This window comes from Xenopus tropicalis, chromosome 1 (assembly GCF_000004195.4).
Source record: "Xenopus tropicalis strain Nigerian chromosome 1, UCB_Xtro_10.0, whole genome shotgun sequence".
Taxonomy (NCBI): domain Eukaryota; kingdom Metazoa; phylum Chordata; class Amphibia; order Anura; family Pipidae; genus Xenopus; species Xenopus tropicalis.
This window is the reverse complement of record NC_030677.2, coordinates 161859190-161876709: the sequence shown is the minus strand read 5'-3', so window position 1 is coordinate 161876709 and position 17520 is coordinate 161859190. Positions and strand designations below refer to the sequence as shown.

At 38.3% G+C, this 17520-nt stretch overlaps 1 protein-coding gene across 2 annotated transcripts; it reads right to left on the bottom strand.

Annotated features, from left to right (window-relative positions):
- Positions 1–3211: 3211 nt before the first annotated feature.
- Positions 3212–17507, bottom strand: vps33a (VPS33A, CORVET/HOPS core subunit). 2 transcript variants are annotated; one of them, XM_012963077.3, is made up of 13 exons: positions 17289–17507; positions 16562–16627; positions 15775–15902; positions 14262–14451; positions 12049–12165; positions 11019–11193; positions 10227–10420; positions 7815–7941; positions 6986–7053; positions 6170–6307; positions 5693–5830; positions 5339–5507; positions 3212–4545 (listed from the first exon to the last, which is right to left on the bottom strand). In XM_012963077.3, exons 1-13 carry the CDS (start codon positions 17427–17429, stop codon positions 4352–4354), a joined length of 1845 nt encoding a protein of 614 aa, XP_012818531.1. In that variant the 5' UTR covers positions 17430–17507; the 3' UTR covers positions 3212–4351. The 2 variants fall into 2 exon arrangements, with proteins under 2 accessions (XP_012818531.1, NP_001016935.1); NM_001016935.2 differs by lacking the exons at positions 3212–4545; positions 5339–5507; positions 5693–5830; ... (1 more) ...; positions 6986–7053; positions 7815–7941 and having other exon boundaries at positions 10111–10420; positions 17289–17393.
- Positions 17508–17520: the final 13 nt, after the last annotated feature.

Genomic DNA, 17520 nt, shown 5'->3' with positions numbered 1-17520 from the left:
ACTTATTATCCAGAAAGTTTGAATTCTAGAAGATCATATCCCAATTTTAAACAAATTATTATTATTTTTAAAAATTATTTCCTTTTTCTCTGTAGTAATAAAACAATACCTTGATTGTAACTAAGCTGCATGAATGCTCATTGGTAGCAAAACAACCTACTGGGTTTACTTAATGTTTAAATGATTAACAGACTTAAGGTATAGTGATTTGAAAAGGGATATGAAAAGATACCTAATCCAAAGAAACTGAACCCAAGTGTTCTGGAAAATAGATCCTACACCTGTAATTATATGGTGCCCTAATCCCATCAAACTCCAATGCAGCAGTTCCAGCACCCTATGAATCTACCTATCTAGCATCTATATATAAATACGATTGTGAGTGTTTCATCCAGCAACACAGGAGCACATTTTGCTGTGATTGCAAAGAAGTGTAAAGGTTGGAGCCCCTCTTGCAGGCAGGGAGCAGACAATCTGTGGATTCTGGCAAATGCCAGAGGGGCTGCTGTAAGATGCCATAGATGGTCACAGGCTATAGAGGAAGCTGACCTTGTGGTCCGGGCCCCCCCGCGGGGTATACTTCCTCTGTAGTTACGCCACTGCTTAAGGAGATAACAGATTTGCATGCTCCATTCACTTCCAAAAGGCATATTGGTAAAGTGAGCTTAATCAAATAATAATGTTATTATTACTGTTGTTGTTTAACTCTGCACCTTTTATTTTAGGTTGAGTAAATATATCCAGAAATACCATAAAATATGCCATTAGTTCCTTCACTAACCCAGAAAAAATGATCAGTACCAGATAGCAAGCAAAGGCTAATTAGCAAGTTTAAACCTGTAAATGCTTTACCACTGTATTCAATTCAATGGTCTAAATGTACAACTGTGCTAAAGGATTGCTGGAGTGCAAACTGCTAGGCCTGGGCATGTTACAATAGCCAGGAAAGGGAAACCGCCCAGGAAAGAGAAATCTGGTGATTTGTCCGATTCTCTTGTTAATGCAAATGTCACCTAGCAGGAAATATAATATACACTTTAGGGCACATTAACTTACCTAAGTGCAGAGTGCAAAGCGCAATTTTAAGTGCAACTGCCATGCTTTTTCCCCCAGAATTCTGGCGTCATTGTGGACACAAACAGGCAATTCTCTTGGTGCAATTGTGTTGTGCCTACTGCATTTGCATCTGAGTCACTAAAATGCCTGGCATCATTTCCAATGTCCGGCACACGAATGATGTCTGCAACCGAATCTTTAGGTACAAATATGCTGTGGCTATTAACTCAGCACGCTCAGGGAAGCCTGGAGCTATCTTCTGGTCAGGAGGTGACGGTACCTCCAAGGTTCCCCTGTATCAATAGGCACAGCAGCTCCCAATTCTGAACAGTCCTGATGCTGTTCTATCTGGATGCACAGTGCAGTTCTGCTGGCCCCGCAACACAGAGGGGCTCCCAAACAATGAAGATGCCCAGTTTATGTCCAAATGCTTTATTGCTGAAGTTATAAAACCACTTTTGGAAATACAGACTTAAGATTGCTTGAAAAAATGACAAAATAGACAGAGTGCCAGAAGCATAGCTTCTAGATGATCATATTCAATACAAATAGCAGCCCCTAAGTAGGAAACACAGTGAAAGGGTTAAACATTATGATTATTCTATTAACTCCCTTGGCTTCTTCCAGAAATCATAAAGTGCTAGCTAGTAATTATCATGCAGTGTTTAATTGCAAGGCTAGAAAACATGTCTGCAACACACAAAAGCTGTTAATAGTGTAAATTACCACAATTATGTCTATGAAGATTTTCATTCATCCAGGTCATGGTATATCTAGTATAAATAAATTTAAAGCAACTGGACTAGTTTGGTAATCATTGAATTATTATTCAATTATATTTTCAAGGAATCTGGTTCATCACAGCACCAGGCAGGTCAGCATTTGCCCAGTATCATGGCTTTGCATCAACTAGATATATAAATGTTCATATTAAGATATTTTGGCACATAGATCATTCTGAATGTTGAGTGTCTTGGTTTTTTGTTTTTTTTTATAAATGGTCCTGAAGCAGACCCCCTTCTTCCACCCCGGACTGAGGTAGTTTGGATTTATTTGCCTTATATCTGTGCTGCTCTCCTTCCGCACTGTGTGGCTTGCTACAAGACAGACAGTCACCATCTTTCCTCAGCCTTCCTGTCATCTCCCAGTCAAGCACAGTATAGATATTTTTTGGGGTAACAAAGCCTGAAAGTGTTACAGGGATGCCTGAGAAGCTGGGGACAGATAATAGTGTGGGTAATCAGTCGTAACAGAGGAGACATATGGAATTTTTCTTACAGCTAAAAGCGCAGGCAGAAAGAATGGCTCTGGGAATATGTGATGGCAAATACAGTTCCAAAGGTGAAGTTGTCAGAGAGAGGCACATAGGGCAGCTGTGCGCAGAGCACGTTACTGCTTGGGAAGCTGCACTTGGGAAATGGACCATGTTGAACAAACAGTATATAACTCAATAGAACCCCGCTAAAAATCGTTAGAGATACTATTAAATGAGCATTTTAATGTTTTCCTTTAATATCCTTCATCATATAAACAATAGTATGGATTGTCATTGTACAGCTGAGTCATTGGCAAATGGTACAACAGACAGAAGGAAGGGTTAGCCATTCAGGGTCGGACTGGGCCGCCGGGACACCGGGAAAAATCCCGACCCCTGACTCGTTCAATTTATACGCGCTCGGGGAGGACGTCTGGCGGGGGCCCTGCGGGGGGAGGGGGTTAGGGGACGCGGCTGGGGCACCTGCAGGGCCCCCTGGGGCGGGAGCCCCGGTGGGCCCTGCACCCCCCAGTCCGACCCTGTAGCCATTCCAGTAATGCACCAAGAGGCCATTTATAAACAATTTTTTTTTCCTGATTCAGATTTTTTTGTGCTAAAAGTTGCACAAAAAAAGTCTAGAATTTTTTGAGATTTACTATGTGTCAAAACTAAAAATCTGAATCCGACAATATCATGTACATGTCAATGGCATTTGTCCCTTCCCTGGAGGATACTTCCTCTGCTTCGAAACTTTAGAGGTTTCAGATTTTTGATGCTGTTTTTTGTGCAACAATTTCAAAAAGTAGACGTTTTGGTGTGACATTTCGGGCTTTCACAAGTTTTCCGTGACTTTTCCCACACATACTTTTTCAGTTCAGACTTTTAAGTAAATATCAGACATTCGGGGATATGAGTTTATTCAAATTTTTAAAAATAAAAAAATGAGAAATGTTAAGCATTTTACTTAATGTGTCCCCAAGAGGTTACTGAGCAAAGAAACTGATTTATATACATTATATATCATTTAGTATTAGTCAGAATATTCCGTAGTTTCTGAAGCAAATAACATGATGCAGGCTTTACAGTAAGGCTCTCCACTCTGTTCCTGGCTCTGAATTCTGCAAGCAGAAACAGTTTATAATATATAAGGTGAATCCCATCAACAGGACTAATACAGTCAGGTCTTTTCCTAAGAAGAAGCGTTTGTGTTTTTTACTATGACATTATTACCTTGCTATAAATCTAGAGAATGAACAACACTGTACAGAAAAGGCATTTCTGGGCAAATTATGTACTAGTGATGAGGAAAATATTTTTCCAAGTTTTGCCATGAAAAAAAGCCCATAGACGCCAATGGCTGCAAAAAAAAAAAAAAAAAAAGTTGAGTGGCATGGAAAAAATTTCTGCAGAAAAGCCCACTGAGTTCAATGCATTTTGCAAATCTTTGCCATTTCGCACATTTTTTTGGCAAAACAAAATGGGACAGATATGTACATACACACATATAATGTGGCAAATATTTAAGATAAAGAAAAACTCACCAGCACACCCTGGCTCCTCCAAAAGAAAAAACTTTAGCCTGGTGCCAATACTAAGGACTATATGGGACCCTAACTCTTTTGGTGTTACTGGTCCTTGGGCTGGTATGTATATATCCCTCTCTAATAGTTACTATATAAAACAATCATGATTTACAGTCTTGAGAACCCAGGACATCTGAGCCATTTGTTTCAATATAACATTTAAACTACAATCACTCTCAGTCTCTTCCATTTTCTCTCTTCCAAGAAAGCAGGTCTGAACAGTATCTGTATGTTTTATACATACAATATATATTAGCCACTGATGTTGGTAGCAATGTAGGCCTTGCTGTCCATACACTCATACAGTATTACCAAACTGTACCGGGTGTCTTGTACTGAAAGTTTCGCTTCGTTATTGTGGACTAGCAGTTTGCCAAAAAAATCATAATAAATAGGGATATCTCCCCTTCAGCAGCCACAGGTAACAGGGATTCATTTCCTAGTATGAGCTGTGCCTTTAAAATGGGGGAGGCTCAAGCTTCTCCATCAGGGATTTAATCCATGTAGTGCCGCTAATGAGTTTAGTAGTAGCAATGATATATTCTGTTCCTCCATCCTCCATCTGAGACAGGAAGCGCAATGCTGCAATCTCTGCAAATGTCACCCCTCCCAGGAAGAAGACCAGAATCACCTTGTTCTCTCCCTGCTGCCCTGTGAAATTAAAGGTAGAAGTTAATTAGTGCACAAAGTACTTTTGCACAATATTTTATATGAAGCACTAGTAAACATGTCTGCGTGTGTGTGATGGTTTCAGTTGGATCCATATAGTGTATGCATATATCATGCTGCATGCTAAAACTTTGTTTTGTCAGTGTGTATTCTAATGTACATGAAATTCTATACACAAATGAAAAATTACAGAACAACAAACTTCCAAGCAGAATACCAGATAGTGCCCAGGCTGGAACTCAATACAAAAACCCAGTATGGCAAGGCCGCATAGCTAACCACTAAGCCAGGTACTGAAACATTAACTATGTATTCTGCTTTAAATAGAAGACACCACAGACCTGTATTCTTTATATAGAGTCATTTATTCTAAGGCCTAGATAATACATGGTCTGTCACTGGCGTCTGTGTAAAGAAAACAGGGATATGTGTGGCACAGGGTCTGGCGGGGCCTCCTTGTATTGCACCTCTAACAACTTTCAGCATCCCCTTCTATTTAGGAGTTTCAATTAAGCTATGTTTGGGGTTAGTTTTACAGCCCACTTTTGCAGTTATGTGTTACATGAATTCACATGAGATTTTTATAACCATTAGCAAAATTTGACTTTGTTCATAAAATAAATTGAGTTGTGCTAACTGGAAAGTCATAATACTGCACCATAATGTCATAATGCTGCAACAAGTGTATTTTTTTCAACAGACAATAACAGGTAAAATATGATGTGCAGACAACTATCAGCAAAGCTACATGTCTTTAGATTAAGCAATCAATTACTTTTTTTCAGCAAGCCGGGAGGTAGGGATTGACGTTCTTCAAACTGAGGCCCGGGGAGGATTTTGAGTACTTCTTCAATGCTTCTCCACCCAGGCCGTACCAGAATCTGTGCCAAACGCACACTCAGGGGAGCATAACCACTATATACATAGGATATGTCATTGGGATTCTGAAAAGAGAAAAAGTGTGATTGTTATGAAAAAGTGTGACTGTTTCACCACCGGCGATTTGCATATTAGCCAATGGGAAGGAAACAAGGAGAAAACAAAAGATGAAGGACAAAATGTTCAGTGTGCCATCACCCTAAGACTAAGAACTGTTAAGCAGCAGTGCTTGTGTTAGTGATCAATTTACCTGTTCATTTACATCATCCATCCAAAGGCGAAGGGTCTTCCTGATAGTTGGGTAACTGTTTCTACTGCTGGCCTGAAGTTTTAATAATCCTGCCTTCTCCAGATTGTGCAGAGTTAATATGTGCTCATACCCATATGTCTGCAGGACAAAAACAAATGTATGTTACACACATATGAAACTGTGTAACACAGCTTTAGGGTAAGGTCCCTTGAGGTGGATTGTCAGCCCGGACACTTGAAAAATCTTCTCGTTGTGCCTGCACCCAGAAGCACTGAATCCACACAGTGCAGACACACGCAGCTGATATGCGCCAAACAATGGAAAGTCTCGGGTTAGTAGGCAGATATCAGCTGTGCATGGCTTAAATGCAAGCTCACAATCTGGGGCTTGTTAATACAAATTTAGAATGGCACTGGATACCAATTTAGTTATACAAACTACATAAGGACTTCAGTGTGGTTAAACATAATCACTTACCTGCAGAATCTCCCTCTTATAATAGTCCAGAACCTTTTGCTTTAGCCCAGTGTTGCACACAGACTGAAGGCAGACCAAGCGCAGAATCTTTATGATAGGATCTTTCTTAGCTATACAATCCTCGATATAAGGATTTACCTAGTGACAAAATACATTCCAAAGCTTTTACACTTATTGGCTTCTAATCTAAAGTACAGGCACATTTTGATGCGACTTCTTAGTACAAAATCTTAATCAGGCAATATATAGGCAAATTGAAAAACCTGGTGTGATCACCCTTCCTTTTAAAACAAATAAAAAACCTAGGAAGTCAGTTGCCTGGCCAAGCTCCAACAGTTAGTCTAAGGGCAAGTAACACGAAGTGTTTTAGGTATTTCTGGGCTTTGGGGTATTACGATATGTATGTGTAATAATTATTATGCATTAACGTCACTGACCAATTGTTCAGATAAACATTGTGAACACGATCTACTGCTAAATCTTCTCAAGGCAAAAATGTACAACTGAATATTCTGTCCAACAAACTTGTTCACCTTCCTAGTACAGATAATCAAAATTGGCAAAACTACTTATTTTTGGAATAGCTACTGCATCAGATGTTCACTAAATGTGAGCTTCACCTTTAATCTAATGTGGTTTATGCCAAGTATTTTATGTAATGAAAGAAAAATAGGTTTTAACTGTACATCAAACGCTGTCATATATACTGAAGGCATTCTCTAAGGGGACAGCATAGAGTGAATGTTGCCAGGCTAGATAAAAATCATTAAAATGACACAGATGGCATGTTAGAAGAAAGAACATAAATGAACAAACCTTATCAGTGTCAAACCCAGACATAAATTCTTGTTCCACTGTTAGATTATCAAAGAAAGCTTCTGAAGCTAAAACAGAAATGTACAACAAGATCAAGAATGAATAAGTGACTGTCACATCAGATAGTTCTAATCATTATGGTGCTGCAGACGAAATAATGAAAATAAACACTGAAAATATCACTTACATGGGTACCCTAAAAAGTGCATTCTGGCTACTTTGTGGAAGAAGTGTATTATGTTATGTTTAACTCAAGTCAAAGATTTGTGGGCGCCAAAGGTATAAAGAGTAAATATTTACTGAACAGACCAGTGCCATTATTTCAAGTAAGACAGTGCTTAAGTAAGAATACCAAATAAAGTCTCTGTTCTAAAGGTGGTAGTACATTAAATTATTACTGCCCGAGATGCCCACCTTGAGGTGGGCAATTTCGAGCTGTTCCACATAACGTCAGGGATACCAGCCATTGGGTTAAGGACTACATCAACCAACTGAAGACAGTAAACAAGCACTCACCCTAAATTGCACCCTAATTGGTCTTTAGACTACTCCCCTCCTCATCTGTACCAACCTTACAGTTACAGAAGGCTTACATTGGCAGAGATGTTTAAATGTACAATTTCCATACAGCTACTCTGTAAAGTACCTTCTAGAGAATTCCACAACCGGAACTGCAGATGCCTGATAATATAAAGCTATCTCTGCACCCACTCACCTGGCTCAGGGTTGGTTGATGGCTGCACCCGTAAAGGCTACTACAGGCATGGAAAGCAGAGGTAACAGAGCTACAATAGGGTACATCTCACGTCATCTAAAATGTAAAACTTACTTGTTATTTCTTTAATGAGTTCAGCAATAGATGTGTGGTTGGCTAAAGAGGCTTTCTCGGCTTGCATGTGGGGTAACTGTGAAACAAACTGCTTGATCTCTCCCACTGTTTTCGCATTGTGCCTTCCCTTTGTATGGAGAAAACAAAAACAACCAATAAAATATTTATTTATTCTATCTGCATTAGACCAGTAAAACTGCTCCAGATAAATGTCCGAAAGCAAGCATTACCTATGTTACTACATCACCTCTAAAGTACCCTGTGAAAAGATCTTCTAACCTAGAATATTATAGGCCCAGTGACCCTAGCAACTGAAAAGTGAATTAATTATAAGGCTGGATGTTTATAAATAAAATCATTAATCGTTTAAGGGAGAATGACTGTTCATTTTACAGTCTGCCATTGAGGCCACAACCTGGCTTATCAGACCCGTGAACCTACCTATTAGAGCACATAGCAACCAATCAGATCTTTGTATTTGTTTTCGAACTTCTAACCCTTCAAATCTAATTGCTGATTGGTTGCTATGGGCAACATCACTGGTGATGCACTAGGGATGCACCAAAACCACTATTTTGGGATTCGGCTGAACACCGAAATCTATTTTAGGGTAAACGTTGCCTCTAATGCTACTAACTAGTCCAGACATCCAAATGCCATTTAACCACAGGTACAATGCCATATATGCCACCATTTGCACACTGTGCAGTATAAAACACTAAAGACTTATCAGCCAAGACAGTCGTTCATGTCTGCCTATCGCTAGATCACCACCCAAAATAGCAGTTATACAGAAGCCCCAGAATAGGCAGTCACTGTGGTGTTAAACTTGGCAATCATATAAAAACCTTATTATGTATTTTAAAGTTGAACTTCTAGTTGTGTGCATAAGAAAACTTTTAGTTTTCACTATCTTTAAGAGTATAAGATGATCTGTCTATAACATTTTTGGCAATGAAAAGGTTAAATAAAATTTAAAGGAAAACCCCCATACGCACTGCCTAAACTAAGAAATAAATCAATAAAACGGCATAAATACAACCATGTAAAGTGGTTTTAGATCTTCTTTGAGAAGAATGGGCAAGTCCAAGCATGACAGTGATAATGACTTTATGTGCTTAACTCCCTGATGTCAGCAGGGCCATTCCGATCTCATTACCACCTACTGCCACTAAGCCCCTTGTTAATGCATAATATTTAGTCTTGGCTTGTCATTTAATAAGCCACTGATAAAGTGCAGCAAATGGCGCTCAGGTTACATAGAAAAAGTAAATTAAATTCAACTTTAATTGCAAGTGCTGTTGCTTCAGGCATGTTGGCAACAAGCAGAATGCATTATACACAAATTTGTGTTAAATGAATGCAGGTTCCTAGAGGAAGTCAAATGTTACACTGAGTGAGCCAAGCAGTTTACTTTTCCTAAACATAATGCAGGATACATGTTTTAGTTAAAGACATCCACAATCTTAAATAACAACAAAACTTTAATTTCCGCTTCTGGTTAACAAAAGAGAGCTAATTATAAATATTCTTCTGCTGTGTGCCATCAGAAGAATAATCCCTGCAGTTAATATTCCTCACATCTTAAAGACAACTTAAAGCATAATGTGTGTGGTGGTACTGATAGATTTACAAGTATTTCTGTAGATTGTAGTTTAATTTATAAAAAGTGAAAATGTTAAGGTAACAGAAGCAAGGGTTCCTCTTAAGGGTTAAGGCACACTTGTTTCTTAGAAATGTAAAGTCTGTGAGAAACCCAACTCTCCCCCTAAGCTTTTTTGATTCATGTGGGGGTTAGAAGTTGCCAGTTGGCAATCCATTCCCTCAAATTTTAGGAAAAAAACACTTAACTACATAATTTTATTGTTTCTCTCAGCAGTATTTGACAGGTTTGTATCAGACACAAGAGGTGGTGTTGTTATTGATACTTGTATCTTTTATTTTTTTATGTTATTCTGTTTTGTCACCATTATAACAGACACTTGAATTTTTATTTTTTTAACTGCTACACAAAATCATGGTGTTGTTTTATCAGATCAGACACAAAACTAATCTTTTGTTCAGCAGTTGATACAGGGAAGCTATTGGACATTTATGGGGATAAAACCTTCTATAGGTAACTACAGAGGGTAACTAGTGCCAGTTTTGACAGTGCTATTTTCCAGCAAGATACATTGTCCAGTAATGAGAGGTGAACCTTCTTTATAAATGTAGATAATTAATCACTTGGCTGCCAGCCCTGGGACTATCTGCAGATTGCCTTATGAGCTGACAAAAAAAGAATTTACACCCTTTGAAAAACAGCTAATTTTTAATACAGCTGGAATATAAACATTTATTGGCAAAACTACATGTGAAGAAAGGCAATACTGAACATTATATTAAACGGACATATCTCTGCTCTGCTCTCACCTCAAATGCAGCAGATATAATTTTTGCCTTCTTGCTCAGCACTGAGCCCACAGCATTGAAGTTTTTATCTCGGATCTCTGCGTACAGCTCTTCTGCAGAGTTTAACAGCAGTTTCTTTGGCTCAGTTGGAAGATCCTTTCCGCCTTCTCCCTGCTTTTTAGGGGCAAACTTTTCTGGAGGTAACTTCACGTGACCTGTTAGAGACAATCAGAATTTAGCAAATTAAACACATTTTAATAAAGTAGCAAGAGTTCTAATGTCTATGCCATCAAACCCACTTGTATTAGAAGGTTTCTAAAATGAAATAAAAAAAACTTTAAAACTGACAATTCAGTGTTGCAAAAAGTGTAGATATTAGACATTAGATACAGGCTTTTTTTGCAGTGGATAATTCTATCGTTGATATATCTTTGCCTTTTCTTTTAATAACTATTATATACCCTTCCTCGCCTGTCTATATAGAATGTACATTTTTTAGGATGAAATTATACAGTTACAGTGTAAGGTTTATCTGTCCTGTCGTTCTCCTTCTAAGGTGACCAAACACAGGAAGATTTGCTTGTTTGGCAAAGTCGCCAAATGAGTGGATCTTCTCCTGATATGCCCACCTAAAGGTGGGCAATATTGGGTTAATTTGATAGTTTGGCCCTAGGGCCAAACAATCGAATTACAACAGCGGACATAGGCGCATTGGCTTAAATCCTGCCTGGAAGGGGCTTGCCTTATTATATTGTGATGTAAATATTTTCATCACTGCAAACAAAGCAAACATAACGTAAGTGGGTAACATACTATTCTGAATTCCATAGACTTCATCGATGAGCCCTTCATAAGTCAGCTGCGTGGCCAGAGGTGTCAGCAGGTCCACATTCCGATCCAGCAATAGAAGAGTGTCAAACACAGGGGTTATCTGGTTCTGACTTCCACCTAGCTCCCTTTTCATCCTGATCATCATGTTGGCCACATGCTGCAAGGACAGAATATTACTGTAACTATTTTTATTCCTTTTAATTGGCTCTTTGTATATCAGTAAAGTGTGAATAGAATTATTACTATATTATTCCTGCCAACCCCATCTTCAGAGGAAGAACCACGATCAAAACACATTTGCTGGTCTGCAGCCATTACCTAGAAACATGTGTAGGGCAGATTCCGGTACCATGAGGCAGGGACTACTCAGAAATGCAGAAAGACAGTCACATGTGACACTGTCTGACAGTTTTCTAATAAACTGGAGGCAGCTGCAAGCAGGCAAGGTATCTTGACAACTGTTTCCCCTGTGTGGACACCATCAGTTAAAATGCTACGTGTGCCGTAGACCTTAGGTTTTTCTGTTCATTTTTATCATATTTATTGTATTTTATCTTTCAAAATTCTTGACCACTCGCTGCTCTCGCTTTTCTTTTCACTTAAGCATTACACATTTTTAGATGTGATTTTCCAGGGCACAAAATCTATATAGAGCCAGCCACACATTGTCCAATTTCTATTTAATCAAACACTTTGGTTCACAAGCCCAAAATTACATCATATGGGGGCCTGTGAATGTAGCATGTGTAGCTGTGGATATCATATGGGCTGATGGAGCAGGATTTTGCACCAAAAAATAGGGAAAGCCCTAAAAAAAACATATTATTGTAATTAATTTCTTAAAGTCTTTATAAGACAACTGCAAAAAAAAAATCAAAAAAAAAAATCAGTGAAAAATGATCAACATGACCTATATGTAGATATTAACAAAGCATAATTTTTAGTGTCAGTATCACTTAGGTGGTGTACCAGTTTTTCATGCATACAGCAAAGATAATTGGTTGAATCTTACCCTGGCGCACTCTCCTTTTCCACAAATCTGAGGAATTGTTCCGTATAAAGACTGCAAAGTGGTTAGCCCTTTAGCAGCCTGGTAAAGGCTTGTCTGATCATTTTCCAAGTAGCATTCCTGGTGGAATGAAGACATCAAATATGTGTGAAAATTATATTGTGATGGATTATGCATTGTTCGATAGAGGGAAGCTACTACATCAGGACAGACTGTGGCGTATGTACATCACAGAAAATGCCTTTCAAAGATCACCAGCTAATTCGGTTTCCCGAAAGGTATATAACAGAATTGGTATGCAAAATATACGTTCCACAAAGAGCTTATTCAAGATTCAAGATTCAAAAGACTTTATTAATCCCAAAGGGAAATTGTTTATGCTCGGTTACAGGTGCTCCCAATTATCTAAAAGAAAATAAATAAATAAGAAAAACCCTTCCTAAAACATATTACACAGATAATAAATGCATAAAACCTTCATAAAACAATAAATACCAACCTACAGACAACCACTTATGGGTATTATATATGTGTATGAAATACAGAGAGAGAGGAGTTATACATTTTTATAGCCGTAGGGAGAAAAGATCTCCTATGTCGCTCTGTAGAGCACCTAAAAGTAATCAATCTCTGGCTAAAACTACTCTTCTGCTCAGCGAAAACACTATATAGCGGATGAGAGGGATTATTCACAATGGATTGTACCTTACATAAAATCCTTCTCTTAGTGGCCATGTTCCTCTACAGCTGACAATGTACTAAGAACATCTGCAATGTACACGCCCCCTAACTCACTCTCACTGTAAATTTGCACCCCCTCAAGAAATTCAAGAAAACAAAACAAACGAAATACATCTTGATGTTACACTATGGGGCACATTTACTAATCCACGAACGTCCGAAAAGCGTCCGAATTCGTTTTTTTCGTAATGATTGGTATTTTGCGATTTTTTCATAAATTGTCGTGACTTTTTCGTAGCCATTACGACTTGCTCGTAAATTGTCGCGACTTTTTCGTAGCCGTCACGCCGAGTACGAAAGTTTCGGATTCATTCAAGCTTCAGTATCGTGACTTCCCTTGGGCCGGGTTGGAGCTGCAGAGTGCCATTGAGCCCTATGGGAGACTTTCCTTGGGCCGGGTTGGAGCTGCAGAGTGCCATTGAGCCCTATGGGAGACTTTCCTTGGGCCAGGTTGGAGCTGCAGAGTGCCATTGAGCCCTATGGGAGACTTTCCTTGGGCCGGGTTGGAGCTGCAGAGTGCCATTGAGCCCTATGGGAGACTTTCCTTGGGCCAGGTTGGAGCTGCAGAGTGCCATTGGGTCCTATGGGAGACTTTCCTTGGGCCAGGTTGGAGCTGCAGAGTGCCATTGAGTCCTATGGGAGGCTTCCAAAATCATGCAAAGTCTGAAAGGTTTGCCCGCCGTTTACGAGCGCTCAATACGAAAAAGTCGCGACAATATACGAGCAAGTCGTAATGGCTACAAAAAAGTTGCGACAATTCGTGACAATTTACGAAAAGGTCGTGACGGCGACTAAAAAAAAATCGCAAAAAATACGAAAAAGTCGCAAAATGTTCGTTTCCAATCTGATTTTTTCCCATTCGGGATTCGGATTCGTGGATTAGTAAATCAGCCCCTATGGGTGCCATTTACTATTTGGATTCTTAGCTCTAAAAATCTCATAGAAAAAAAAGTTGTGACTTGTCTTTTGTGATATTTACTATGCGTCACTTCACCAACTAAATGTAGAAGTCAATGGCCAATGGAGGATCCTTCTGTTGCTTCGAAACTTTAGAAGTTTCAGATTTTTGATTTGTTTTTTTGTGTGACAATTTTTAAAAGTCGCAGTTTGCATGTGACAAGTTGAAAAATGCTGAATTTTCACAACTTTTCTGCAATTTTTTTTTTTTTTTGTAAATACCAGACATTTGCGGAAACGAGTTTATTCGAATTTTAAAATTAATAAATTGAGAATTTTTAGAGATTTAGTAAATCTGCATCCACAAGTATTGATACACGAGGGGATGAACTTGATATTCCAGTTTTTTTTTAATGGAAGTTAAAAGTATACTAAATGCATTCTTAAAAAATCTAATTAAAACAAAAATAAACTCCCAGAGGTTTCAGAAAGCTACTTCTACATTGTGCTGGCAGTTTTGCAGGATACTACAAGTATACAGTATTAGTTTGCGAGTTATTTCTCACTACTTATATTACCTTGAAAGCATTTTCTGATTCCATGGATAGCAGGTCCCCATCAAATGGTATTAGGTTGAGGCGGTATTCATCTCGGTGCATAAATGACCCCAAAACCCCAAGGTCCTTTAGCCGCTGCTCACACAAAATGCTGCGACGAGGTACAAACAAAATATAGAAATCTCTTTGTGGGAAGCGCCCTCTTTCCTCTCTGTAGAAAGGGAAGATAGAAAATAAAAAGATATATATATATATATATATATATATATATATATATATATATATATATTAAAATCACACAACATGCCCAAGTATACGTACACATTTTTTAATTCCAATATATTCCATTATATTTTGCTAAAATATCTCTGTATGATCCTGCACATTCAAGACAGTGCGGTAACAATGGTAACAATACAGGATTGGGACCTTTTATCCAGAATATTAATGTGGATTCATGCAGCTTAGGGATCCGTTCAAAAGATACTAATAAGTTGCTTAAAGGACATGTAAACCCTACATTTTCCTACCATGTATATAAGTTGGGCACATCTCCCCCACCCAAATAACAGCATTTGCATATATCCCCTCCGTTCCCCAGCACCATCATATTTGCCTAGAACAAATTGCAGCTTTTACTTGCCAGCCATTTTCCCTCTCATATCTTCAGCGACATTTACATATGCAAACAGCATATATGTGCTGTAAAGTTCATGCAATGAAAGATGCAGGCTTACACAGGCAGAACTTACTTTAATAAAAAAGTCCTGGTTGGATTGTGCCCTGTAACAGATAAACTAAGCTCAGGAGAAGAAACATGTTTCTCTAGCAGAGTGCACAGCTAGAGCAGAGTTTATATGGAAACCAGCTGTGCCATCTCTTCATTGGCTGTTAGACTGAAGGGCTGAGTTGAGAAAAAGTGAACATGCTCAGTAAGTCAAGAGCCAAAGTCAGTTCCTAAGGGAGGGGAGCGAGTGGGTTACAGGAGGAGAAGGAATCCTAACTGATTAACCTTTGAACAACAGGAATGGAAGGTATTTAAAGAGTTTTAAGAGGTTGTTCACTTATTTAAATTTTTTGTGAGGGTTTACATGTCCTTTAAAATGGACTCTATAGGAAATAGCCTTTTAGTAATTCTTAGCTTTCTGGATAATGGGCTCCCGGTAAAAGATCCTATACCTGTAGTTAATTTGCAAAGTCACCAAATATGAAAAGCTCTGCCAAATCACCATATTTCCAAACACACTTGGGCAGATGATGCCAATTTTCAACCCTTCATGATCAATATTTGGTTGGTTTTGTAACGAAAGGCCCAACTGGATTTCAATATATGGGCACCTTAAACAGTGTTTATCAGTTTCTCTTCTGGAAAAGCTGAAGTATAACAAACCAATGCTAGCACTAAACAGGAAAACTGAGTCAATATTAACTACCATTAGGCATTATTATTTTACATACCATTATTTTCCAGTAAGAAAAATGCAAAACAAAAAACACATGCAACATATTTTAATAAGTAAAAATTGCTAAACACCTCTGTATGTTATCAGCAATTATATCCATTAGTTCAAGTCTGGGTCTGACAAAAAAGATAATGTTTTTAACATCAGACGAAGGAAGTGGACCGGACTTTAAAGTAAACATTTTTTCAACTTCATGCTCCTGGGGGGAAAAAAAAATATAAAATGTATTAATTCTCAAAACGTGGGCATTATTAGTACAAGGTAGCACAGACCTACAGCCATAAATATGCTGTAAATGATATACTCATAAACAGTGCTTAGTAATGTCATCAGTTATAATCAGTGCTAAGTGATGTAACTTGTATATTATAATAACAATGTACCCCCTGTTGTAAAATATGAGGATTAGAAGTCACCAAAGAGTTCCATGACCTGTATAAATATATGGTCAAATATTTGATCATGGAACTTCTCGGTTACTTATAATATTCCTATATTTTAAAACAGTAGGTAGTTTATTCACTATATAATGCAGCTCTTAGAGTTCCTATTGTAGGGTTTGCCTTTCCTTTGATACATGTTTCTGTTTCAAAATCTTCCTTACATCCTTCCGAAGCATTTCAGTTAATCTAATCCTATATGATATTCCAATACAATAAAAAGATACAGAAGTGTGGCTGCTGTGTGGGCCATTACTGCAGTCCTGGCTAGACCAAAAGGAATCAGCAAATAGAGATGAATATTTACAGAGCAATAATAAGCTATAGAGAGGAAAGCATAAAGCTGTTCCAACTATAAATTCTTTGCAATCCTAATACAATTTAGTACAAATGAATGACACTGACAAAAAAAGGTTACCTTCAGCAAGGAATACTGAGCGATTAACCCAAAGGGTCCTGTTAGATACTCATCCCAAACAATTGCCTGCAAAAAGACAACATACATGTAAAAATTCTACTATTCAACTGAATGGTATCTATTAAATATTCACTTGTCATCAAGCAAAACTGGGTCTGATACACACCAACATGTATCCAGTAGTAAATAGATACAGTTATGCCTCTACTGAAATGTACTAGTCTGCCTTAAAATCAGTGAGTGCACTCATGATTCACTCTCATGTATTTAATGAAAAAACAAAATTGTGCAACAATAAAAGCAACATAATATATCCCCAACAGCTGTTCTGCCTGCCAGATATAGATATCTATACAACAGAATACATTTATAAAGCACTCACTGGAAATTTGTTTTATTTATTGTTGACATACCTTTCATTTTTTCCAGGGCAATTTGATAACGAGCTCTGTATAAACAACCCCCCCCCCCCCTTAGAAAAGCTGCAGTCTTTCAAAGGCTTTGCTATAACTTTGGGAGCTCAGTTAAGATTACATAATAGGTCCTTATACACTATCTGAACTTCTAAAAGCAAATATATATACCTGATTTACACATAGAATTGACATTTATTTTTGGAAGTTCAGACACTGTAGCCCAATTGAGAGTTCGAATAGGGAGGTATAGCTTCCCTTTAAAGTGCAGGATCAGCGGAATAAGCGCAGGTTGGACAGCTGCCCCAGTTTACCTTACTCCCTGCACATTTATCCAAGAACTCCCGCAGCTCCATACGCATCGCCTCCCTCAGAATGTTCAGATTCACCCGACCGCAAGACAGATGCGTAGCCATCTTCGAATTTCTGACAGACGAAGTCATGTGACTGGTCATGGGGTGGGAAATGTGTTAGGCTGAATGTATCCGTATTCATATACAGTAAAAGAGGGCTCTGCCCACTTATTTCATTCAAGCAATGGAAATC

Bases quoted from the DNA above. Each gene is read 5' to 3' on its own strand.
- vps33a (XM_012963077.3), bottom strand. From the start codon at position 17,429: ATGACCAGTCACATGACTTCGTCTGTCAGAAATTCGAAGATGGCTACG. The intron at 16,628-17,288 runs GTAAACTGGGGC...GTCTTTTTGCAG, and splicing joins ATAAATGTGCAGGGAGTAAG to GCAATTGTTTGGGATGAGTA. The intron at 4,546-5,338 runs GTAATTGATTGC...TTAATTTCACAG, and splicing joins TCCCGGCTTGCTGAAAAAAA to GGCAGCAGGGAGAGAACAAG.